General features: G+C 41.2%; 1 protein-coding gene and 1 non-coding gene across 6 annotated transcripts; one reads left to right on the forward strand and one right to left on the reverse strand.

Moving 5' to 3' along the window:
* On the reverse strand, positions 1 to 24,682 carry bon (tripartite motif-containing protein bonus). 5 transcript variants are annotated; one of them, XM_017149415.3, is made up of 10 exons: positions 23,786 to 24,682; positions 6,997 to 8,383; positions 5,822 to 5,905; positions 5,344 to 5,747; positions 4,743 to 4,872; positions 4,002 to 4,267; positions 3,755 to 3,929; positions 2,859 to 3,195; positions 1,982 to 2,105; positions 1 to 1,915 (listed from the first exon to the last, which is right to left on the reverse strand). In XM_017149415.3, the coding sequence occupies exons 1-10, from the start codon at positions 23,984 to 23,986 to the stop codon at positions 1,652 to 1,654; spliced, it is 3,372 nt and encodes a 1,123-aa protein (XP_017004904.2). In that variant the 5' UTR covers positions 23,987 to 24,682; the 3' UTR covers positions 1 to 1,651. The 5 variants fall into 5 exon arrangements, with proteins under 5 accessions (XP_017004904.2, XP_017004902.2, XP_017004903.2 ...); XM_017149413.2 differs by having other exon boundaries at positions 1 to 1,918; positions 2,859 to 3,219; XM_017149414.2 differs by having other exon boundaries at positions 1 to 1,918; positions 6,991 to 8,383.
* On the forward strand, positions 10,093 to 10,176 carry TRNAL-UAA (transfer RNA leucine (anticodon UAA)). The gene has a single exon. It is a non-coding gene; the product is annotated as a tRNA-Leu (tRNA).
* Positions 24,683 to 24,816: the final 134 nt, after the last annotated feature.

Consider the following 24,816-nt stretch of genomic DNA (forward strand, 5'->3'; position numbering starts at 1 on the left):
TTACATGAAGTTTTCTTTTATTATTTTATAATCCACTCGATAGTAAGTAGTACATCCATATACAGTGGTTATTCTTTAGTTATCGTAAAACTTACGGCTAAAACAGATAAAATAATTTCCATAGTTTCACATTTAACATACAAACATTCGCAGATGCTATGCATGATCTACTTAGCTTTTGTTTTTATTTTGTTTTTTTTTCTTGATAGGATAGCACACATTGTCGTCCATCGGGAGCGTCGTACAAACATTTATGCATGGCTATATAATTTCATTAATATATTTCCGCCCCTATATCGTTCCTATTGTGGCGTCGTTAGGAGTAGGTAGTTGACTTTTTAGCATCTAATTTTATCATATTTTATTTGTAGTTGTCCAGTGTGACTTCTGTTCGTTTGTGTTTTTCGTGTCTTGCATTGAAAACATTTATGAAAATATTGACCTTAGCTGATTTGGTTTTATTTTAGTTTCGATCCGGCATCATAAAAAACTACATACACGCTCGGTTAAATATATATGTATAGGTATATGAAAAGGTGATTCTTTGTCGGAAATATGTATAGATCATTATGTACATCGCCTGCGGGTGGCGTGGCCCGCCGATCGATTGGTAATAAATAGAGCTAGTCACTCCTTACACCTACTGTCTGCTATTACGTCAAACGTACAACATCCAAACATCAATGATTTGCTTACTCGTAAGTTAAGGGTTTGATTTATCTGCGGAACTTAGACGGCTAGAATGCAGCTAACTTATTTCAAGTGTCTTCTTATGTGGTATACGAATGTATATGCTGTTCTTGGGATGAGCAGGAGCTTGCTGATGGATGGTTAGCGGTCAATAAATATCGTACATGTCAAATTCGAAATAAATGTAGAACTTCGCCACAGTGTTTAATTAAATGGTAATAATAATATTTATGAATAATGGGTAATTTGTTCATCTTATTGTTTTTCGCTATCACAAAAGTAAATACAATTCCAACAGAGATGGGTCAGAATGGGGTATATCTCAAAAATACAAATCGGTGAAATAAGGATGACAATTTCACTCGAGCTTGAACACTTACGACTAGCTTTAATCTCTAGTGGTTCTCTACAGAAAGGTTTACATATTTATATTTATATTAATATTTATATCAATGTTTATGGATATTCAACACTTAGAATTTAGCTAAACATATCTCGTTTCAATTCTCGATCGCCCAAGGATTCAATTTATTCCATTGTACGTATAAATAAAATCATATCAAATGACTTGCCTAGCTTTACTATTTACAGTTGAGTTCTTAAATATGTCCAGACACTGAAGTTCAAAGGGCACATCTGCGGTTTTTTTTTTAGGTCTAGCTGCTCAGATGTGTGTGTGTGTGTGTCTCATGATGGTGGGGAGGTAAGCCTACGGGTCGATGAGTTGCTTCTGCGGCATCTACAGTCCAAATGCGGCGGCGTAAGCGTGCAAAAGCTGAAGCACATAGTCGGCGCTCTCCTGTATAACATTGCTGCCCAGGCTGTGCGGCCGCTGCGGCATCTCCAGGTCCATCTCCTCCAAAAATCCAGGCAGCTGCTGCTGCTGCCCCGCCTGCACTTCATCCTCCTGTTGGCGCTGCTCCTCCCCGTCTGTGCCCTTTCCGCCGGGCATTAGCTCCTCCTATTCGTGCCCCGACCTTCGCGCCCTCTTGGCCGGCAAGCAGCCAGAATCGCTGTCACCCAACGATGCCGAGCCGCAGCTTTTGCGTCCATTCTCTATGGGCGACGGCGAGCCAGTCGCATTCACACCCAACAACGCTGGTGAGCAGCTGGAGCTGCCGCCCTTGCCCAGCTGCTTGCTGCCCTCGAATTGCGGCAGCCACTTGGCCAGCTGCTCCTCGAAGAAGTTCTCCAGGTATTTGGCATTGGAGTAAGTTTTCGTGTCCTCCTGGCCGAAAATTCGGGCATTAGTAGGGATCGCAAATAAGGCTGTATCAATGCTAAACCTCACCTGATAGAAGAGGTATGTGTTGGAGAATATTAAACGCACGTCGGACACGAAGCCAGCGATGTCCTTGTAGTGGTTGGGACTGGAGGGATCCAGGCGGGTGCGAATCACATCCAGCGACATGGGGCTAAAAGGATTAACAAATTAAATTAGTTTTTAATATATTATTTAAAGCGGAATCTAACATTACTATTCAGAGATATATAGGGTATTCAATTGCGTTGCAAACGTTTGAAAAGTATAAAACAATAAAACAATTTCCATACAAAGCCTTGCTAGGCCTACAACACCCCAGCCTAAGTATACAAATATGTTGTACTTGGGTAGAAATAATGGTTTAAAATAGAGGTTTTAAATACTACAAAAATACTAAAAAGTCGGATTTAAGTCTATAGTGTTGTCCACCTAGAAGCCGATTGACGCTTAAGAATTCGCGTAACAAATTTTTTGCTCTACTTTTGGCGATCAATGTTTTTTTGGGTATTGTTAAACGATGCTGATATAGCATCTATATGCCAAAGAATTCGCGGTTTTATTTTCGGGCTTGTTTAAGATAGTAAGGAAATGACATTCTTGACCAAGAAATTGGACAACAAATCAGCTGAAGAACTCGCGGTTTAATACAATTCTTGGTGAAACCAAATAAGAATGACTATAATACCAGTAATCAACTTTAATGTTCGTCCTCAGACATTTAATGCCTAAGAAGTCGAGGACTTCTCATATAAAGTAAAAAGAGCGCCCTTTTTATGTACATATGTATGTCAATTTTATTTTAGGCAAAGCTTACTTTGTATACTTGCCTACTTACTAAACTTGTGTATACTTTTGCAACGCAATTGAATACCCTAAATATATATTAAAACAGAATGAAATTTACCTGGACACAATCTCATAGTAGGATGTATTGGCTGGCGACTCCGGCTCCCGGAAGTTGAGGCTCTGCTCGTATTGGCAGTACAGTTCCAGGCAGATGCGCTGCAGGATGCGCAGCTCCAGGGGACTCAGCTCGCCGGCGGAGGTCTTTTCGCTGCCCTCCGTCTTGGTCAGCTCCTTGAGGTTGACGCACAGCAGGCACTGCCAGCTCTCGCTCTCGTCGGGCAGCGAACTGATCGCGGGTATGTGACAATTCTGGTGGAATACCTTCGGACACTTGTCGCAGCACATCAGCTCACCTCCGTCCAGGCAGACGGCGCACCAGTCCTCGTTGGGATCATCTTTTTGTTCGTTTTTATTATTAACTGATATGATTAGTTTTGGGTTCGCATTCATGTGTATTCGGGTGTGTATTCATGTGGGTGTGTCGTGTATGCATTGTTGTTGATTAATTCGAGTTGAGTTGGTTTGATTTGAGTGTGTTGGAGTGTTGGTTTGGAATTGATTCAATTGTTAGTAATTTATTCGTGTCGTGTTCGTTTATTGCGCGCGTTTCGATTTTATTTTGGAAAACGAGTTTATTTTTCGGAATGTTTGAAAATAGAAATAAAGAGAGCAAAGTTATGAGAATTTTAGAAATTTATTTGGTAAGCCAGCAAGCAAAACTAATGGTAATGATGACTCCTCCACACAAATGAGCATTTAACCTTCACCAGAGTCTAAAACTAAAGCGGATTAACGGCTGATGGTTGAAACATAAGCGGGTAACAAGCAGATATAACCACTCAAGGACTTGAACAAATTGATTTCCTCCACCTTTTCGGAATGACTCGGGCTTGGGATTCGGCAACTACAACGCCACACGCACATGAAGCACTTGGAGGCGTTGCGAGTACTTACCTTCTTGCGTGTTGGACAGATCCGTGGAGCTATGAACCTGCGGTGAGGTGGTCTTTGTGCGACCCTCCGGCAGCACCTGCACTCCATTCGAGTCCAGTTTGGCAATGGTGGCGATCAGATCGTTGATCGAGTCATCGCGCACCTTGTCAATGGGTTCGGTGAAGTCCTTGTTGTTCTATAATTCAGAAAGATATTTCAAATTAATATTTTATAATTATTATTTTATAATATTAATATAGAGACACACCTCATGGGTGCTGGGACTGGGCGTCTTTGGATTCGTCGAGGTGACATTTGAGAGTATCGAAACGGCTGGCCCCAATCCCAGGGCAGCTGCGTTCAGTTGAGCACTGGAGGAGCCGTTTCCGAGGCCCGGATGACCCGCACCACCGCCCCCCAGGCTGGGCGGGGTGCTGTTCTTGAGCGTGTTGGGGGATTTGAGTGAGATTTTAAAATTTTCCGATGTCTGGCGGCCATTCGCAAAAGGCAAAAGGGGACCCTGCTGCGAACACACTGCAAATAGTAAGCAAAATAATTAATGAGTAATGGGAAAACCTTGTCGAAAGCATTTGAAGATTACTGTAACTACGATTGTTTTTTTGTCGATATAATTCCACTGAAGTCTATTCATTCCAATTATATAAACAAACGTTTCCTCTGACGTAATTCAATAATAATAAGATAAGAGTTCGCAGAAAATTAGACTAAACTTGACTTTGTTTCCGGGAAATAACTAACAAGTCATAAAAGAATTCCAAAAATTTGTTTAATAATGCAAAATTTAACTTTAAAAACGTAATATCAAGTTAAAATAAGATGAATTTGAGATTATCTAATTTAAATTTAAAGGAAATCTTTATCTTCATTGAATAGTTTATTTAGTAAATGTTCACAAATGGAATAGTTAGTAAAGGCTCCCAATTAAATTATCCTTTAAATCAAATAATACACATAAATAAGGTTAGACTAGTTAGATTCAATTACTCACTGTTCGACTGTTGGGCGGATTGCGGGATGTGCCACTTGGCCAGGCTGTGCATTCCGCCGCCGCCTAACTGCGGGGAGGTCTGCGGTGGGCCGGCATTAAAGCCAGCCTGGCTCCCATGAAACCCCAACGACTGTGGAAAGAAATACAGGGGAAAATGGTTAAAACTCCGATTCTACCAGGGTAAGAATTTTTCAACTGCGCAATGATGAAAAGTTGGTTATGAGATTAACAATCTTGGGAAGTAGAGTTTATTTTATAGGATGAAGAAGACTTCCAAAACCACGATAAATTAATTAAAATAATAGACAACAAAAAATTTAAGAAAATATTTTTCTAATTTCCCTAGTACACATTTAAAATACGTTGTTCCTCTAAGCCGTTCCCGAGATATACTAATTTGAGGTTTGAGAAATTTTTTGAAGTTCTTAACTTCCAAAATTCATAGCGCCCCTAAATGGACACCAAAAAAATTCAAAAATGTCTGAGATGATAACCAAGGCAAACTCTACGAAGTACCCGAGTTTGAAGAAAATCCATTATTTCATATGCGCAGTTGAGAAAGTCTTACCCGCCATCATAAAACTTGATTTAGAGGACTTACATTCTGCATGGCGCTCACATTCTGCATGGGATTCGACATCATCTGGGGCCGCTGCAGTGCACCCGGCGAAGGGATCTGCCCGCCGCCGCCCCCCGCCGCTCCGGCCATGGCCGCTGCCGCCGCCGCCTGCTGGGCGTGGTTGGCCATACGCTGATATTGCGACTGGAAGCGCGCGTTGCTGTTCATGAAGTTGGCGTCCCGCGGCCCGCCTCCTGGACCACCGCCCTGGGCGAAACCCTGCTGGCCGGGCATGAAATGCGGACGCATCTGGGGTCCCATCGACTGGTGGGCCGGCGCCGGTGCTCCTTGCGGCCCGCCCGGGTAGCTGGGCGGCCCGTTGAATGCCATGTGGGCGTTGGGGCTCTGCGCCGCCTGGTTGTTCAGCAGGCCCCGCAGGCTGATGTCTGTGAAAATGCGCGAGCAGAAAATTAATTTTCCACTTTGCCCACCACTTTGGACTCCGCCTTTCGGCACTTACCCATATTTTGCGGATGCGTGGAGGAGCTCACGTGCGGCTGGCCGTGTCGCTGCATGCCCACTGGCGGCATTCCCCCGAAGCGAACTGCAACATAGACGAAAACCCATTAAAAAGCTGTGTCTAGCAGGAGGCAGCGTCTTTCTGGGAAAGCTGGCCTGCTCCTCCATGCACCTGATATATCACTAAATCATGGAACAAGGGAAGCTCGACTTCGGCGAACGAAACTTGAAGTACTAATTGAATTTTTATCTACAAGTAAAGTTTTAGTCGGCTTGTAATGGTATTTAAAAATTTTTTAGGTTTTAAATTTGGAGTAGTTCATATAGAACACGATAGTATTTGATTCTATTTACATTTTTAAGTATTTAATCTCGATAAGTCTGAATTTAATATTCTTCCCACTTTGTAAACTATAATTTGAACCTTGCAAAACAAATTTTACATACATTTTTAAGGTTTTAACCCCAATAAGTCTGAATTTAATATTCTTACCACAAGTTTTTAGTTGCCGACTTTGTAAACAATAATTCGAACCTTGCAAAACAAATTTTACATACAACTTTATGAATAAAACAAGAGAGAACGCTATAGTCGGGTTGGTGTCCCGACTATCTAATACCCGTCACTCAGCTAAAGGGAGTGCGAGGGAGATGGATATATATAATTTTTTGATTGCGCATAACTTTTTAATGAATGATCCGATTTGAAAAATGTCTTCTACATTTCGATGTGTATTTACAAACACTATAAAATTGCATTTAAACTTCTCGGAAATCTTTAAAATTGTGGGCGCCAGACTCATTTTAAAATCGTGAGTGGGCGATTGTGGGCGTTAGAGGGGGCGTGGCGCTCGCCTGAAATAAACTGGCGCTGCGTAGGTGGCCCAAGAATATGTGTGGGAAATCTCAACCTTCTAGCTTTTGCAGTTTCCGAGATCTCAGCGTTCATACAGACGGACAGACAGACGGATATGGCTATATCGACTAGGCTAGTAACCCTGATCAAGAATATATATACTTTATAGGGTCTACCTGTTACATACTTTTGCACGAATGCAATATACCCTTCTACTCTCTAGTAACGAGTATAATTAAGCAATATGATGATAAAATCCGCCTTCTTTTGATAAAAGATACAAATAATAAATACAAAATAAAAATCAATCATACCCTTACCTGACCCATCGCCCGGAAAGGAGCGACTCATGGACAGATTGTTGAACTGCTGCTGGGCAGCGTTGCTGTAGAGCGGCGGTCCGTTCTGCGGTCCAAAGTTGACGGGCGGTCCGTTTGGCGAGAGACCGGCTGGCATTCCGGGCGGAAGTCCGGGACGCAGAGGTGGCGCCATATTCGGGCTCGGCGGCTGGCGCGGTGGATGCTGCGGCTGTGGTGTTCCATTCGGAGACTGCGTGGGCGGATACGGTTTGCCATCCACGATGATGATGCCCAGCTGCGAAATGACCTTTTGCAGATCCGAGACCTGGTTGAGCTGAACCTGAATGCGCACCGGGATCTCAGGATTGGGAATATCCGCCCGCTGGCACTTGAGCTTCTGCAGGTGACGCACCAGTGACTTTTTGCTCGACAGGATGGCAAAATCGCTGCCCTTCTCCAGGGCATTCTGCATGAAATCGATACAGTGATCCGTATTGTCGGACAGCAGCTGCAGCGTCTCCTTCTTCTCCACCAGCACCTTGAGTTTGCTGTCGCACACCTCGTTCAATCGCATGATTAGCTGCTTGCCGCGGGTGTTAACCGTATTGGTTATCTTCACCGCCATGGCTGTGATCTCCTTGATCAAATCCTTCTTCTTGTCGTGGATCAGCTGCTGGCGATCGTCGATCACCTTGGTGGCCGAGGAGAGCAGGAACCGCTTGTAGTTGATCTCGGAGACGAGGGTGGACAGCGCCTGGCGCGATTCCGTGGCAATCTCGTGGGCGAACTTGTATTTGTGATCCCGATGATCGCTGAGCTGGCAATCGCGGCAGGTGAGCTTGTCGCAGGTCTCGCAAAAGAGCGATAGCTTCTCCTGTGTATGCAACTGGCACATGTGCAGCTTGTCCACCCCGGCAGCTCCGGCCAACTGCTCGTTATTGGCCTCGTCCTTGGGCTTGATCGTGTGATCCTTGGTGATCTTTAGCCGCTGATGGGCCTGCACACAGCTGTCGCAAATATACTCGGAGCAGTCAACGCACCACGAGGTGGCCACCGCCCCGTCCGAGCAGCTGCTGCATTGGATGCTCGCCGCGGCGGAGCTCTTTTGACCCTCGCCGGTTAGGCCTAAAAGGCCAATTCCATCACCACTATCGCCGGCGGTGCATTGCTCAATCAGGAACTGGTTGTCCACAATGAACTCCTGCTGCGAGGCATTGTCGCACACCGGACAATGGATCAGTGGCGGGAGAGAGCGGTCCAGCTCTGAGAACTTGGTGCTCACGCACTGGGCACAAGCCACGTGGAGGCATTCGAGCAGCTTGGGCCGGTCATTGGATCCCAGGAGCTGGGCGCAGTAGACGCACTTGAACAGGGTGAACTTGGCCGATGCCGATGAGTTTGACTCCGACTGGAAGAAAATAAATGGGGAGAAGCACTCGTTACTAAACTGATTTCTGTTTAATATCATATTAACATAATTATATACATTTTATAACTTAATTAAGAGTTTCAACTTTAATTTTTTAATAATATAATCTCTAGTCATCGGATTTTAGGTGATTTTGATTGGTTACAAATTTTATTTATTAAGTTATAAATAGATTTAGGCAAAACATAATTGAGGTTTTTGTTAACAAATTTCAACCAATCAAATATGGCTTTAAATCATATTTAAAAGAAATCGATTTCACCTAAAATCCGATGTCTAATCATCTCCTTCTCAAACATACAACATACCAATTTTCAAGAACCTCTTCTTAATACTATCTTCAAATAGGGTAATCCAGATAAGGTTATCAGGATTATTTTTTTGGCAGACTTATCAAGCTATAAAATAAGGTCTGGATCATATAAGGACAGCACTTTCACTGCGGTTATTTAAGTGACCCTATCTTATCTTATCTTTCTCTAACCAGATAAGACAGACGATTTATGAGCGTAATACCCCAAATAAAAACTTCTGACGTCTGGGACTTTTATGTAAATTTATGATTGATTGTGCGATAATGTGGTTTTTGAGTAAAATTCCCTAATTTCTTGACCATTTTGGGGATCCAGCATGAGGTTTATTGAAATTCTATTCAAATTCTAATCAGATTGTACACGTTTAGCGTCTAAAGCAATATAAAGTGATTAGATTTAAAGAGTTATATAAACCATACGTCTTATCTGTGTGGAAAGTCTTATCTGCACTTGAACTTTGTGACCGGAAATTACATTTACTCAGACAAGCGGCCAAGATCATCTCTCAACGTCGCAGCCTCGAAACTTCTTTACAATTAATAGCCGCAGCTTTTGAGAGGGGCTGCAAAAATAAATAGTGCCCGATGCTGGGAAGCTGAAAACTGGGATTCCAAACCAGAGCCAACTTCTCCACTGCCTGACGTTCCCAACTCTGTCTCCGAATGTCGCTGGGCGAAGATTGATTAGTTTTATCTTCAGTTGGAGCACATAAATCCAATTGATTGATTATGTTTGTGCTCGATAAAGATTGTTGCATTGGTGTGCGAGTGTTTTACATGCAGCCCCACCGAGTACAAAGTACACTGTATATACATGGTATACATACGTATGTATACCAACGGAAGCGCCATGGACATTGATGAATGCGCCACGACAGGCCGAAGGAGGAACCGAAATCCGGACTCGAGTCCGGACATTGCAATGCAGGGCGAAGGGGGAGGTGGGGGGATTTTTTGGGAGACTGGGTGAAAATGCAGCGCACATTATTTTCGCACACGGATCCCAAAGCAAGAGCCGATCCGGCGATCCATCTTCCGTCCGAAAGAAAGTTTCGCCTCAGTTTTCTCCAGAGCCCCCAACTGCCAACTCATCTCGGCACTTTCGAAACGCCTCGGCGGGCGCTCATAAATCATGCAAGAAACATCCATTTCATGGCTAACTACAGTTGCGGTTAGCTTGTTATGTTTGAAAACATATAATATTTAAAATAATATATATTAAATAAAAACATAGAAAAACCTTATAAAAATAGCAATGAAAATTGGCACATAAAAACAATGTTTAAATTTATAAAACCTTAAAAATGCTGTATTTAATTTAAATTTGTTTATTTTCGTTTGCTCATATTGTACTTTGAATGAAGGAACAAGCACAGCCAGGTTGGCCGAGCGGTCTAAGGCGCCAGATTTAAGCTCTGGTTCTCGTGAGAGAGCGTGGGTTCGAACCCCACACCTGGCATATGAAGTTGCAACAATTTTTTTTTTTTAATTTTGAGGAATTTTTGTTTATGGCAAACAGCGTTTGAAAAGCTACGCTACTCTCGTAGTATTTTGTTTTGCTATTGCTATCGCTCTCTTTTTGACTAGAGCCGTAGCAGAGCCATAGCAAAATAACGAGAAAGTTTGTGCTCTGCTCTGCTCGTAGTTTTGTCGCTTCAGAAACTGTAGCAATAGCGGTAGCAGAAAATCAAGTCCTGTGCTCTGTGTAGCAGTAACGGTAGCAAAAAATTGATAGCGAGATGAGAGCCGAGCACTTGCTTTTTTTTCATGTGCTACGACTCTCGCTTGTGTTAGTTTTCTTATTTTCTGCACCTTTCTTATGCAGCGTTTTCTTTTTAATTGTCGCTTTGCCAGAATGAGAAAGAAAATATTTTCTGTCAGAATAAAGTGGTTTAAAATAATAAAATAAATAATAGTATTTTATTCAAAAACTAAAAATCAATAAAAAACGAATATTATATATAATATAATATAATATATTGATTTTTAGTTTTTGAATAAAATACTATTATTTATTTTATTATTTTAAACCACTTTATTCTGACAGAAGCAAGCGAGAGTCGTAGCACATGAAAAAAAAGCAAGTGCTCTGCTCTCATCTCGCTATCAATTTTTTGCTACCGTTACTGCTACACAGAGCACAGGACTGGATTTTCTGCTACCGCTATTGCTACAGTTTCTGAAGCGACAAAACTACGAGCAGAGCAGAGCACAAACTTTCTCGTTATTTTGCTATGGCTCTGCTACGGCTCTCGTCAAAAAGAGAGCGATAGCAATAGCATAGCAATATTTGTATTCATCTCGCTACTACGGAGTAGTAATTGCAAACACTGATGGCAAAGAGATAAATGTCTCAGATGAGCAATACAAAATTGTGGTTTCTTTCTTGTCCCAATATCTCTTTAAGTTTTAAGAATAAAGAATCATATTTAACACTCTTGATAGTTTAATAAATGCCTTTGCTTTTTACTTATCGAACTCCCACGTCTATTATTTTGGCATACATTGTAAGTGGGCGACCAGTGAAGCGGTGCGCAGGGCGTGTCGTTGTGGAGGCGGCTGGGTGCTCGGAAGGCTGCGTCCCACTTGAAAGCCATTCATCATGGGCTCTTCCCCATCTCCGCCAGCTTCTCCCCACGGTTCGGGCTCGCTTCGGACTTGGATCGGTTATGTTCGGGTAGCATTCGGCGGTTCGGATCGGTGCCGCGCAACCCACTTAGAGTTGCCCAAGACCCGCGGCACTGGCCCAGAGAGCTGGCCATTATAAATGTGGCGAAAAACCAGCTGCTACCCCCATGTTTCCATCGCATCGCAATGACTTGACGCAACTGGAAGCGGGTAGCAAACTCGTTTTCTCGGTCCGCACCTACAATGTGATGCATATATATGTATATATTTATATACCATTAAAAAACTTGTGTGTATATATATCTATGTCCGTAGCATCCCATCGAAGCAAATGGCCGGGCAGCATGTGGCAAGAATTTAAAGAATGCTTTTCTGCAAGTAATTCGAATTAATGGATTTTTCAATCTTCCGAGTCGCTCAAATGGAAAATTAAGCTGACCCAAGGCTAATCTAAACATCCTGTTACTGAAAACTAGAGCTTTTAGGTTAGGAAATTTAGGGATTTTATTTATTACAAAATGTATAATACAAACTTAACATTTGTGGTTTTAAAAAGTCTTCAACAAATTCTTAAAAGCATTCTTTAAAGCTTTCTTTCATTCGATGCTTTAAGATTAAGTATTTAAAAATTAATAACAAAGCCATATTTTGTTACATCTGGAAACCATTAAAATTTTTGGCATTTTTCCTCCATTATACGATAGCCTACAATCACGTAGACCATTAGTTTTGCCACGCACATCGAAAAACAGCACGCTCACACGAAACTCAACTCAAATAGAGGCAAAAAAGTCGAAGGCAAAAATAGCTCTAAATCAATTTCAATTAGAAATTGCTGAAAGGATGCCCCAGCAGCAGAAACTACAACAAAAATGGAAACTAGACTCTCGCATACAAAAGCATCCGCATGAAGCTCTAAAAATGGGAATTGATGGAATGGCGACATGACAACGAATGAATGAGTGCATTTATGATTGATGTAATTTTGATGAAAGTAAATGGTAAAAAAAAAAGTTTTCCCCCGCTTCAGAAAACTCCCGATTGGCTTGGCAACGGACTTTAAAAGGCTTTGGCGAAATTTAATTTGAAATTTATTTTCAAAAAAGTTTCAGTCTCGTTAGTCACACAGAAAACTTTGTTGCTGAAATTAAATGAAAGAAGTTCCACAACTGTATTTCGCCCCCTCTTCGCCATCCGCCCTCTCACTTGCACACATCACCCCGTCTCGCTCGCACACTCTCTCCCCTTTCTCTTTTTTTTTAGCTTTTCTTTTTTCCACAGGTTCGACGCTGTCACAAGACCAGAATCGGTTAAAAGTCCACACACCGACAACTTTCCGACACATTTCACATTCGAAATCCATTTTCTGGGGCCGCCATAATTCCATTAAATTCTATACGGCCCTCCATCAGAACGAATTCCCTTGTGTCAAGAGCCAGAGATCGTCAGATATGCCGGAATTTCTCCCCATGGGAAAACCCTCCCCAGAGACATCGCCCAAGGGCAAAAGTCTGAGCGATTTGAATATTCAATATTTAAAACAGCTGCTCTGAATCAATTCTAATTCAAAAAGATGTGTGATCGAGGAACAGCAAGGGTTCAAAAGTCTATCGGAAAATGTGATTGACACTTTTATAAATGGGGAAATCGTTTAGTCTAGATGCAGATAAGCAGGGCTGCTAAATCGTGTTAGTTGGTTAATTGAAACATTTAATTTCCCATTAAATCGGTACTAATTTAAAACAGGTTGATAGCAACAGTGTAGGTTATAATTGTTTTTGTAGACACGTTTTTAGATTATCTATAAACAAGTTAAATTAAATTGTGATTTAACAATGGGAACTCCGGCAATAAAAATAAAATACCCACTAAAGCTAATACTATATAATATATATACAAACAATTTGTTATATTTTGAAAAGGATTCTTTTAAAAGTATGCAATATCATTTATCTAACTTGTCTGTCCGTATGAAAGATTGGTTTCGCATTCGGGTGAAAAGTGAGAGGAAATGTGGTATTTAAAAAGTCTCCAACAAAATATTTTTTCCGAATCCGCCATTGGCTTGAACTAACCTATTCCCTGTCTTTGTTCGATTTCAAACATTTTTAAACTACAATTTACCTATCCCCCATATAGAACCTTTCAATTTAAGTGATACTCATTATTTACACCACTAAAGTGAAAAGTGACAGGAACGGTGTTATTTTTAAAGCACTGGTTCGGAACGTACAGTTTTCCTAAGCTCCGACTGCATTGTTTATAATTAATTATTATTTATTCGTCACACAATGGTCGTCGATATCTTGTACGGTGCAGGAAGCACACTAGAATCAATTCCTTTGTCCTGTTAATTAGGTGGACTGCAGTCCAGACGACTGGTTCAATGCGAGGGTAATGGAAAGACAATAAGCCAAAATAATTAATTCATCATCAAGCAATGGAGTACTCACATTTACTCCTTTTAAGGTGATTTCTTTTAAATAAACAACTCATGTGAGGAAAATATAACTTTACAACTACTTATAATTGACTACTTTATCTACCATTAGCAAAGGTAGCAACGGTTTTTTCAAAGATGAAAAGTTTCATGGACGTTTATAACAATAGAGTAATCCTTATGCACAATGCTACCCCCAACTGGCTTCCATTTTGTCCTCCGTTGGCCATTACCGCTCCATTTGTGGTCCTGGTTCGATAAAAGGTATTCCTTGTCACTCAAATTTCAGGTGGGCTTAAAATTTAATTAAGCTTTATATAAATGCAATTTGGGGAAAGTTGCGAGCTGCCTATGTGGGTGACGGCTGAGGCTGTTCGACCGGCAGTTGCAGCATTCGAGCTGCACTTTTGGGGGGTCTCCCACCACCCATTAGGCACCACCCACATCCAGATCCACACCCCACCGCCCGCTGGCCAGGCCATAAATCAGTGCAATATGAGACGAGCATCATGGGAGGTCTGTCGTCCTGCTGGTTGCCTGGCGATTGCAGATGGAGATGAAGCCCCATGCTGCTGGTCCTTTCTGGGTTTCTTCGGATTTCAGACGGCTGGATGCCGGTTGATGATGGCCGGCCATCGCTTGTTTATTGTTGCTCCTACATCAATTTCGATTATTTTGCAAATTTACAACACAAAACGGCAGGCATCAGATGGCACACGCATATGTGTGCGTAGATGTCCTTTGAACTTTCGGACAGCAGGAAAATCCTTTGATACAACAAAAGCTGAAAATTAATTACGTTTAGGATTTCTGCTCGGACAATGGACCAATCTTCAATCTATCATTCAGTCTGTCCATACAAAAGTGACAAAGAAATCCCTGGTTTAGTTTGATAAAGCCACAAAAAGTACCTTTAAAGGGAATATAGCCATAAACATAGTAATAGTAAACCATAGTAAAACATAGTAAGTAAAATCGTAGTAAACCGTAGTAAATCGTTGGAAATCGAAGTAAATCGTAGTAAACCGTAGTAAACCGCAGTAAATCGTAGTAGATCGTAGTAAATTTTAGTAGATCGTAGTAAACCGTAGTAGATCGTAGTAAACCGTAGTAAATCGTAGTAAGCCGAAGTAAATAGTAGTAAATCGTAGTAAGCCGAAGTAAATCGTAGTAAATAGTAGTAAACCGTAGTAATAGTAATAGTAAACCGTAGTAAATCGTAGTAAATCGTAGTAAATCGTAGTAAACCGTAGTAAATCGTAGTAAATCTTAGTAAACCGTAGTAAATCGTAGTAAATAGTAGTAAACCGTAGTAAACAGTAGTAAGCCGTAGTAAACCGTAGTAAGACATAGTAAACCGTAGAAAATCATAGTAAAACATATACCAGCAAAAATAGGTGATCGTTTCTGACTTTAGAGAAATAGCCTATAAAGGGTCTTCAATTTCTAGCGATCTGGCAATGCCGATAATTTATACAGAGTTACCAGCTCTGCTTCTCAGCAAATCACGCTTTCAGGCTGAAATCATATACTGTGTTTATACGATGCCAAATTCACGCTATCATTTCACATGCCATTTACGCAAATGTAAATTAATTGCATGTAGTTCGCTATGCTTTCCATCCGAAGTTCATTCGCCACAGTTCCCCGTTTTGGGCACGGCGGATCCATTCGATATGCTCCGTCGTTATGGTCGCCGGTTCATTAAATCTGATCAAAGTAATCAAATTGGAAATGCTCCCCAGATATGTACAGGCGAGTGAATAACTTCCGAGATTCTATGGGGCTAAAAATAAATGCAAGACATGGATTTTCAATATGGTGCCAAGCCATAATATTTATAACCCCCAGATATGATAACGATAATTAATGGCGGCCAAGGTTCAATAGATCAGGGACAAGTGGGAATCGATTGAATCATCCATTTGGTATTTCCAAAACGAATGAAGTGGCTCTATAAATTTTTCAGCGCTAGGCCAAGTGTGCAATCGTGTTTATGGAAAATCTATAAAGCACTCAAACGAACTTCTCTGCCGGAAAGTGGGACTCAGGTGACAGACTGAAAGGCACATCAAAGTACATCAACCTCATGATACTTTTCTCCTTCATCCATCCCCCATTAAATCCCCAGAAACGATGAAGACGAAACTTGCTCTTGAAATATTTATGAGACTTTGCAATAAACTAAAATTTTAAAGACACAACGCTCTTCAAAATGGCCGCCATAAATTGGTAAGAAAGATTGAGGGGAGCGCAATGAAGACGGAGGCAGATAGAGCCGTATAAAATATATTATACTCCCCCCATAATAAAAGCGAAAAACTTGATTGTACCTGGAGAAGCACAGTGAACCCAGGGTGAAGTCAGGGGCGTTGGGGGGCGTGTCGGGCAAAAAGTTGTTGCGATTTATGCGACGCCATCGGGAACATCGGGAACAGCAACCAAGTTGCAGGGTCGGAAAAGGTGCAGCAGCTGATAAATATTAATGGCGGGGCCACCGCCAGATGTACATACATTTAAGCGAAACCCAATTCGTGAGTACAACATAAATAAATAAAATTTGTAAATATCCAATACGCATTAAAAACATTCGATTCCGAATACGAATTTCAAATCGAGGCGGGCCCTTCAAATCGGATTCGTATCTATTGCCAATGGGAAAGGGAAAAAGAGGAAAAGGCGAGCAGGAGCAGCGCCATTTTGGGCCATTGGCCATTCGGTTTAATCGCGGACATATCCGGCCAACGTCGCTGCAATTTCCGCCCAGCAGATGGAGGATGGTAGAGCAGGGGAAAGAACCACCCGAACCCACCTAATGGACAGACCCTAATGACCTGACATTACATTTCATAACGCAATTTAAGCGACCAAAAAAAATATGTACATATACAATATAAATTGCTACAAAAATGGTCTCATAAAAAGCATGATTCCGGATTAACGCAGATACACATACACGCACGGATTGAGAAAAAAAATCCCACAGACCCCAAGGTTTTCGTTCTAGATATACGCCGTAGTATTTTCAGAATTCCCAGTATACCTCAAGATACTTTCAAGTGCTTGAGTCATTCTTTTTAAGGAATTCTCAAGAAAACAGTACTGAAATGTTTTTTGTTGGAAAATTTGGAAAGCTATCTATACTTTAAGGTCTGCCCATAAACGGTGCTGTTTATGACGGAACCCATTAAATATTATACTTTTGTATCCTTCGGTTGCTTTACCCGAGCCCGAATGTCTCAGTCTCAAGCCACATCGCTTCAGTCGTAAAGATTTAATTGTATGGAAATCGTAAATGGCACGCCAGAACGAACAGAAAAGTTTTGCTTTATTTTATGAGAAAATCGATGGAACCCATTAAAAGCAGTGGCAACTGCCAAACTGCAGGTCCTAACCGAAGGAAGTCGACGACTAGGCGCTTATGTAAATAAAATTGCTTTTCACAGAAATGTCATCATTTGACAGACCCTTTTTGTTGGAACATTAGGGAATCCATAATGGGGCACTGATAAGTGGAAGTTCCAACCCAGAATGACACACCGAACGAGCAGTAATAAAGTGATTCATTGAGATTACACTGACAGTCAAGGGTTGCGTGTGGGTTGATCGATTAGATCCTTCATCGCGATACCTCTCTGATCAAAGGGAACTTAATGGCGGTTCAATGTTCTACGATTTGGCTTCAAGGCCACCAGTTGTTAATCATTATCTGCTTAATATCTAATGAGCTGTACTCCATTTGTGGGGAAAATTTGCAATTCGTAGTCTATTTACACAGCTGCTTGTTGGCCCAATAAAGAAATGTTTATTTTAAAAACAAGAAACTGATTAAATATAAACAATAAACACCAGGACACACGAGCACAATGGAAATAAGCTGGATGAGCCAACTTTTGATTATGAGACATCAATTGTCTGACGTTGTTTGCTTTCATCAGAACCATCATTATACTTTCCTAAGTCTAAATTAGCTTCGATTTTAGGAAAATTGAGGTTAGGTTTAGTTGGAAATCGATCCCAAACCGGTTTTAAGACTATGGTTTGGAGAAACTCGACTGTTTACAGTCGGAAAGGTATAATAATTATTATTCCCAAACATGTTGCGAGCATAAATCCAAAATTGAAAATCTCTCGCCGGGAAACAAGAGACCAAAGACGTGGAGCCAACCGAAACGAAACCAGGAAACCGCAAACTAATGAACGGACTGAGCTGTCGGTTGGTCCACTCCACGGATTTTGGACCCCAGGGCTGCTGCAGACGACGGTTGACGGTCGAGGGTTGGGTTGGTGGCCCTGGCAGGGGCGTCAGGGCGTTGTGGTTGCGTTGGTCCGACGAGCCGGTGGCCCTCGGTCTCTGGAGCTTACCAAAGCCGTCACAGCCGCCGTTGCTGCCGCTGCCGCTGCTGCTGCTGCTGCTGCGGTTTGCGGTTCTTTTTGTGCCCGATGCAATTGTTCCTGCTCCCGGAGGCCATGGCATCTGCAGACACGTATACACCATTACATATATATATATATACACATTGGATGTACGAGTGTTTTCCAAAATGGCGACTCCCCGCAGAGATGTAGATACACAAACCGGTAAGACTTCCCAGCCAGCAGGGGGCCCAAAAATCGTGACGACGCCAGTTGCAGGAATAGCAATAACACATATAACCGATATGATACTAGGGCGTAGGCGTAGGCGTATCTGGGGGCGTGACAGCAAGGCGGCAGCTGAACAGCTAAAACAATCTGACGTAGCTCTTGGAAATCTGCTTACATCTGCTGTTGCCGTAGGATAGCAGGAAATCAGACTTTCTCGTTTCTCAGGACTTATGAAGCTTATAAAACTTTGCCAGACACAAATCTCCCGTATGCGTCTGCATTTCCCCCGTCCTCTTCCACTGACAGAAAAACGCTCCACTTTAAAGTAACGTCAATTTGGTTTCCTTTGGCCATTGCCGCCCGACTGCACAGTTTTTGTTGTTGTACGTTATAATCCTCTTTTTGTGATCGGATTATGTCCTGTGTAGCACCTAATCCCCGCACAGGAGTGCGACCAGGGTACACATGTTGCCAACCCGAACCAACACCCACACCACTGCCATTCCCAATCCCATTCCATCCATCCATCCGCACTGATCCCGCAGTCGCAGTCAACTTTAATTACGCACTGGACGTCGATGGATGGATTAGGGCGGCCTTACGCCCACTGACTGCCCGGGAAAAGCAATTAAAATGTGTATCTCCTGGATATACAGGAGAAGTTCCCTAAATGGAACCGCCTTTTTCAAAAATTACGCTATAAAATTTCTAGTAAAACAAGAGAGAACGCTATAGTCGGGTGGGTGTCCCGACTATTTAATACCCGTTACTCAGCTAAAGGGAATGCGGGGAGATGAATATATACAATTTTGATTGCGCATAACTTTTTAATAAATGGTCCGATTTGAAAAATGTCTTCTACATTTCGATAGGTATAAATAAAATAAATAAAACAAAATTGCATTTATACTTCTCGAAAATCTTTTAAGGTGTGGGCGCCAGACACATTTTAAAATCGTTAGTGGGCGATGAAATAAACTACCGCTGCGTAGGAAGGCCAAGAATTTGTGTGAAAAATCTCAACCTTCTACCTTTTGTAGTTTCCGAGATCTCAGCGTTCATACAGACAGACAGACGGACATGGCTGATCAAGAATATATATACTTTACATACTGTACTGTTACATACTTTTGCACGAATACAATATACCCTTTTACTTTAGGAGTAACGGGTATAACTACCTTCCGGAAATAATTTTCTCAACTTTGAGTACTTAAATAATTTGACCAATTTATAAGCAATTTTCTAAATTGTAATCATGTAGGCTAGCAGATGGCACTATAATAATAACAAACAGCTTATAATATTGGGAACGAAACAGGTGTAGGCGAATTTTGGATCGAACTCTTGCAAAGTAAAATTGCATACGTGTCCGTAAGGAAAAGTTTTCGCACGGGAACAATTTATTGGTTTAGAATTAGGAGAATACTTAATGAGGTATTTATTATATACCTGGGGGTACATATTCTAATTTATTTATTTTTGTTTTCTGAACCTAATACTAAGTTTTATAATATTTGGAACCAAAACATGAGGATAGTTGCTAATTGTCAGGCAATCCGAGTCACTGAAGGGATGCTTGACTGTAGGTGCCATAATAGACAGACATTTAGAAAAAATCAACGAAGGAAAGTAAAATTGCATACGTGTCCGTAAGGAAAAGTTTTCGCACGGGAACAATTTATTGGTTTAGAATTAGGAGAATACTTAATGAGGTATTTATTATATACCTGGGGGTACATATTCTAATTTATTTATTTTTGTTTTCTGAACCTAATACTAAGTTTTATAATATTTGGAACCAAAACATGAGGATAGTTGCTAATTGTCAGGCAATCCGAGTCACTGAAGGGATGCTTGACTGTAGGTGCCATAATAGACAGACATTTAGAAAAAATCAACGAAGGAAACGGTTCGAGGATGACAGGTGAAGGTTTATTAACCGGTGGCTGCGTTAGAGGCAGGTAGCCCGTGAAAAGTGAAAAGAGAAGCATTTTCCAAGATCTTTCCGGACCGATTGCAGGGTAATCAAGTTAATTAGAAACTTTACTTCTTTTTTTTACTTTTTTCCCGTGCACCTAACGACTTTTATTTCGGGGGGATTTGGGGCTCCCTGGCACCGACGTCTGGCCATCGGCACTTTGCCTTCTCCTCGTTTTGCTTTGCTTGCATATTCTCATCAAATTAGAGTTAATTGTACATCATTAAAGGCGAATTCTAAGAATTCATTTCGTCGGTTTCGTCGGTATCTTACAAAATGGCGTCGTACGATTTTGGGTTTCCATTTATTACGGTGTCAAGCAATTTAATTACAACCTGTCGCATGCCCCATGCAACACACAAGGTACATACTAACAAACGAATATATTTATGGGAGTATTAAATATGGCCTCGTCGGGGGTTGGAAAAGTGCATTGAGGTGCATCGTTTTGGAGGATGACATATGGATACTCGCCAACGGGCAGCTGTCACTTTTAATGACAAAACCGCCATTTTGACAGGAGCGAAAGATTAATAGGTTTTCGCTTTTCGGTTAAGCTTCAGTGATTTTGAATGGTTGGTTTACCGTTTCGCGAAGCTCTCAAAATCTCCAACAAAAGCAGCTACCAGGTATAATGGCTTTTGAAACAAAAAACCTTCAAAAGTGCTTTCAATATATGTACCCCTCGGAACCAATAACAAAGAGCTTTTAAATATTAGGACTTAAAAGCATGTATTTAATTAAATTACTAGTCATTATACGATGATAAATTAGTTCTTAAAAATAAATGGAAATACATATATACAAAATTAAAAAAGGTCGCTGTATTTATGAATAACTTTTGTGCCCCGACTATCAGATACCCGTTACTCAGCTAAAGCAAGTGCGAGTACTTTTTCAAAATCTTTAAAGGTGTGGGCGCCAGACACCTTTAAAAATGGTTAATGGCGATTGTGGGCGTTAGTAGGGGCGTGGCCCTCGGCTGAAACAAACTTGCGCTGCGTAGGAAGCCCAAGAATATGTGTGGGTAATACCAACATTCTAGCTTTTCTAGTTTCCGAGATCTCAGCGTTCATCCAGACAGACAGACGAACATAGCTCTATCGACTCGGCTAGTGACCCTGATCAAGAACATATATACTTTACATACTTGTGCACGAAAACAGTATACCCTTTTACTGACCTTTTACCCACTTACGTAACTTTTTCAGTGAAAATGGACTATTTCACAGCTATCTACTTTATTTACAGAGATGCAATAAAAACATTGCCATGAACAGATGTTTAACATGTTGTACAATGGACATACAGGTAAGATTAGATATACTTTTAAGAATCAAGTATGTACATAATAAAAAGCTATGTTGTGTTAGGCAAGTATCTATAAAATTATCACACTATTCCAATAAAATTTTAGGTTCTAGATTCGTTGAAATCCCTATCATCTGCCATTCTGAACTCCACACCTTGCCTTGAAATAGTACATTCCACTTAATAGGTTAGACAAACATTTTGCCCACATCAGAAATGGACGTTGAGTGATCTGGAGGGGATTCAGCTTGGGGGCTAAGGTCGGGACTGGTCGATGGCGATCTGGGGGACTGGGACTGGACCTGTATCCCGGAGTCTGGGGCCTTAAGTGCCCCCACCGACCGCAGTAAACACAATCGTTTGCATGATTGACGGACGGATTGAATGAGTGCATGTCATTCCCAGTCCCTGTTTGAGTTCGAGAGAGAGTGGCCACTCCAAAAGGCACCACTCAAGGCAACGTTTATTTGCACGGCCAGCAGAAGAAGAAAAGTTCGAGTCTCGAATACAGTCTTACAGTCAGACTTCCGTAACTAGAAGCATCACATGCCGCATAGAAAGTTTCAGTTTGTGCGGCTTTTAATTGAATAAAAACGTGTTTTGGATTAACTTAACTCATAAGAGATAAAAAAGTAACCAATTAGTACACTTTAAAGTAGTCTTCATGTTTGAGAAACACTTTTTTAGGTAACTTATAGTTTCATTATTATAACTAGTGTATATTTTTTGATTATTCAGTTTCTGGTTGATTTTAATGAGATCTACAAAAAGCTTTAAAATTGGCCAATTGGAGTTGAAAATAAGGTAGTTATTTGGGGTCGGTCCCAAAATTATATTTCAACTTCTGATGGGCCAATTAGTATGACTACGCAGTAAATATTAAATGCATTGAATCTATTGAAGCAAGATAAATATCTAAATCTAAATAAGTAATTATGTTATTTACAACTAGATTCAAAGTTTTTTAGTCAATTTGAAAGCTTATAAACCCAATTTTAAATAGAAATAAATAAACACTTTCTAGTTTATTAAATGATAAAATTATTGAGCTATATTAAATTTTGTCTGCTGATACAAATGTGACACAAAATAAAGATATACTTAAATGCCATTTGGTCGAATTTACTTAGGTTCTACTGTGGCTAAAAGAGCAGCTCAAGCAACATGGAGAGCAAACAGAAAAGCACGCAAACACACTCTCGCTCTTCTGGAGAGTGGCAGCTGCAGCTGATCTTCAGTTCCAATGGAAGACAGGAAAGATCATCTCCAGCCATCGTGCTGCTTCGCTCGCACCCACAGCGGGAAACCGAGACCATCGGCACGAGACTTAAACTCAAAACAACACTGGGAAAAATGCAGTCAAATTTATAGGTGTGTATCGTGTTATGTAATTTTGAGTTGTTAATTAATCATTACGAAGGCCCAATACATTTCGTTGATACAATTTAAACATTTTAATTTAAATGTAAACAAATGTATCTAAAAATTATTCTTACCAATTTACCGAACAGAAATATCAAAATATCAAAGTTATATAACTAAAAGAATTTTAATTTTAGCAAATTAAATAAAATTAATATTTTATTTATAGTGAAGTTTGACATTTCACACGGATAAGATATGTAATATCATCATATTTAGTTCTTTATAAATAAATAAATTAAATTTTTTTTAAATATTTGTTCACGTTTTTTAAGCACAAAAAAAGGCAATTACACGATTGTATACGATCACATTTAAGATCATAAATCAGATATCACAATCACATGCCTATTTTCTCTCCGTGTAAAATCTGGGACTGGGCCGCGAAAGTGAAACACACTTACATTCGCCTGCTGTTTGTTTGTCTGCCCGCTTTATTGTGTGAGTGCTGGCGTTTGTTTGCTTTGGCCTGGGAAAAAGATAACAAATGCTTTTTGCACGAGACTCGAAACGGTTGATAAGGAGCGCACAAAACACGAGCGCATCAAAATCAAACCAAAACAATACTTTACACTAAGTAGACAAATGTGATTAGCCGTCTTTTTTTCTTATCAGCGGCGGAAAGCACGTGTGATTATTTGGCATAGGTTAACCTCAATTGGGCGGTGATTACAGGTAAGCTAGGGACTAAGTACCCACCCTTTTCTCGGCACTGTCGCAGGGATTACTGAGGCTCAGGGAGGAGGAGCTCAGGGACGAGGTGGTCGGCGCTCCGCTGGCCGTGCTCGGTGTGCTCATCTGGGGCAGGACATCCGTGGGCACGGCGTCCAGCTGCTCCTGCTTGATGCCGGCAATCAGCGGCAAAAAGTCGTTCTTTAGCTGCTCCAAATCCATATCCATAACGGCAATATCCTACGATTTTAACGCGTGGGCGGCGTTTCTTTTTTCGGGGAGTTTTCAAGTGTGGGCGTGCTAATTATAGCCACTGATTTTGGTTGACTGAACGACCGAATGTTTAAGCAACAGCTGGGTTTACTTAGAACAGCATTATTATGTTGTGGTTTTTATTGTTTTGGAATTTAGTAATTGGTTTTGTTAATTCATTCCAATGCTCACACACACACGCACACGGGGGCGCGCGCAGACACACACACGCGCAATGGGCGTAGGGAAAAGCAAAATATACGATTTTCACAAACGATTATTCGCTGATCTTTTGATAAATAGTCTTTATGTTTTTGGATGCTAAAGCATTTTCATTTCACCTTCGACTTCTCGGCTTGCAAAAATATATATGTACGAACATATAGTGCACTCTCTTTCGCGCAGAGCGACATCCACAACTTTCGTTTTACTTTACATATACACGCTCGCTTGAATTTCGCTATTTTCCCGTCTGGCCGACACTTTCTTAACCGATTTGTGCGGCATTTCTCCCGCACGCGGCTGCAAATTGTTTATTCGCGCTGCGAGTGCGCGTTTAATGCGCTTTTATTGCCGTAATTCGCTGCGAAAACACACGGTCTCACGGCGTTTGCTCTCGTTGGACGCTTCTTCTGTACAAAAAATGTTCAGCCATTTTGGATTCAATTAATTCATGTCGGCGTTGCCAGTGCGTCGGCATTCCGCGGGCCGTTACACACGGCCGTGGCGACGTAAGCGTGGGGTCACACTAAACGGGAGGGATGGCAAGGCTGCAATTCTATTTATTCTTTGTTTTCTCAGGTATT

The sequence above is a fragment of the Drosophila takahashii genome, chromosome 3R (genome assembly GCF_030179915.1).
Source record: "Drosophila takahashii strain IR98-3 E-12201 chromosome 3R, DtakHiC1v2, whole genome shotgun sequence".
Classification (NCBI taxonomy): Eukaryota; Metazoa; Arthropoda; class Insecta; order Diptera; family Drosophilidae; genus Drosophila; species Drosophila takahashii.

Coding starts and splice junctions, on each gene's coding strand:
- bon (XM_017149411.2), bottom strand. CDS start 23,986: ATGGATATGGATTTGGAGCAGCTAAAGAACGACTTTTTGCCGCTGATT. Junction 5,748..5,821: donor CACGCATCCGCAAAATATGG/GTAAGTGCCGAA, acceptor GCATTTTCACAG/ACATCAGCCTGCGGGGCCTG. Junction 2,106..2,858: donor TACTATGAGATTGTGTCCAG/GTAAATTTCATT, acceptor TAATCCTTTTAG/CCCCATGTCGCTGGATGTGA.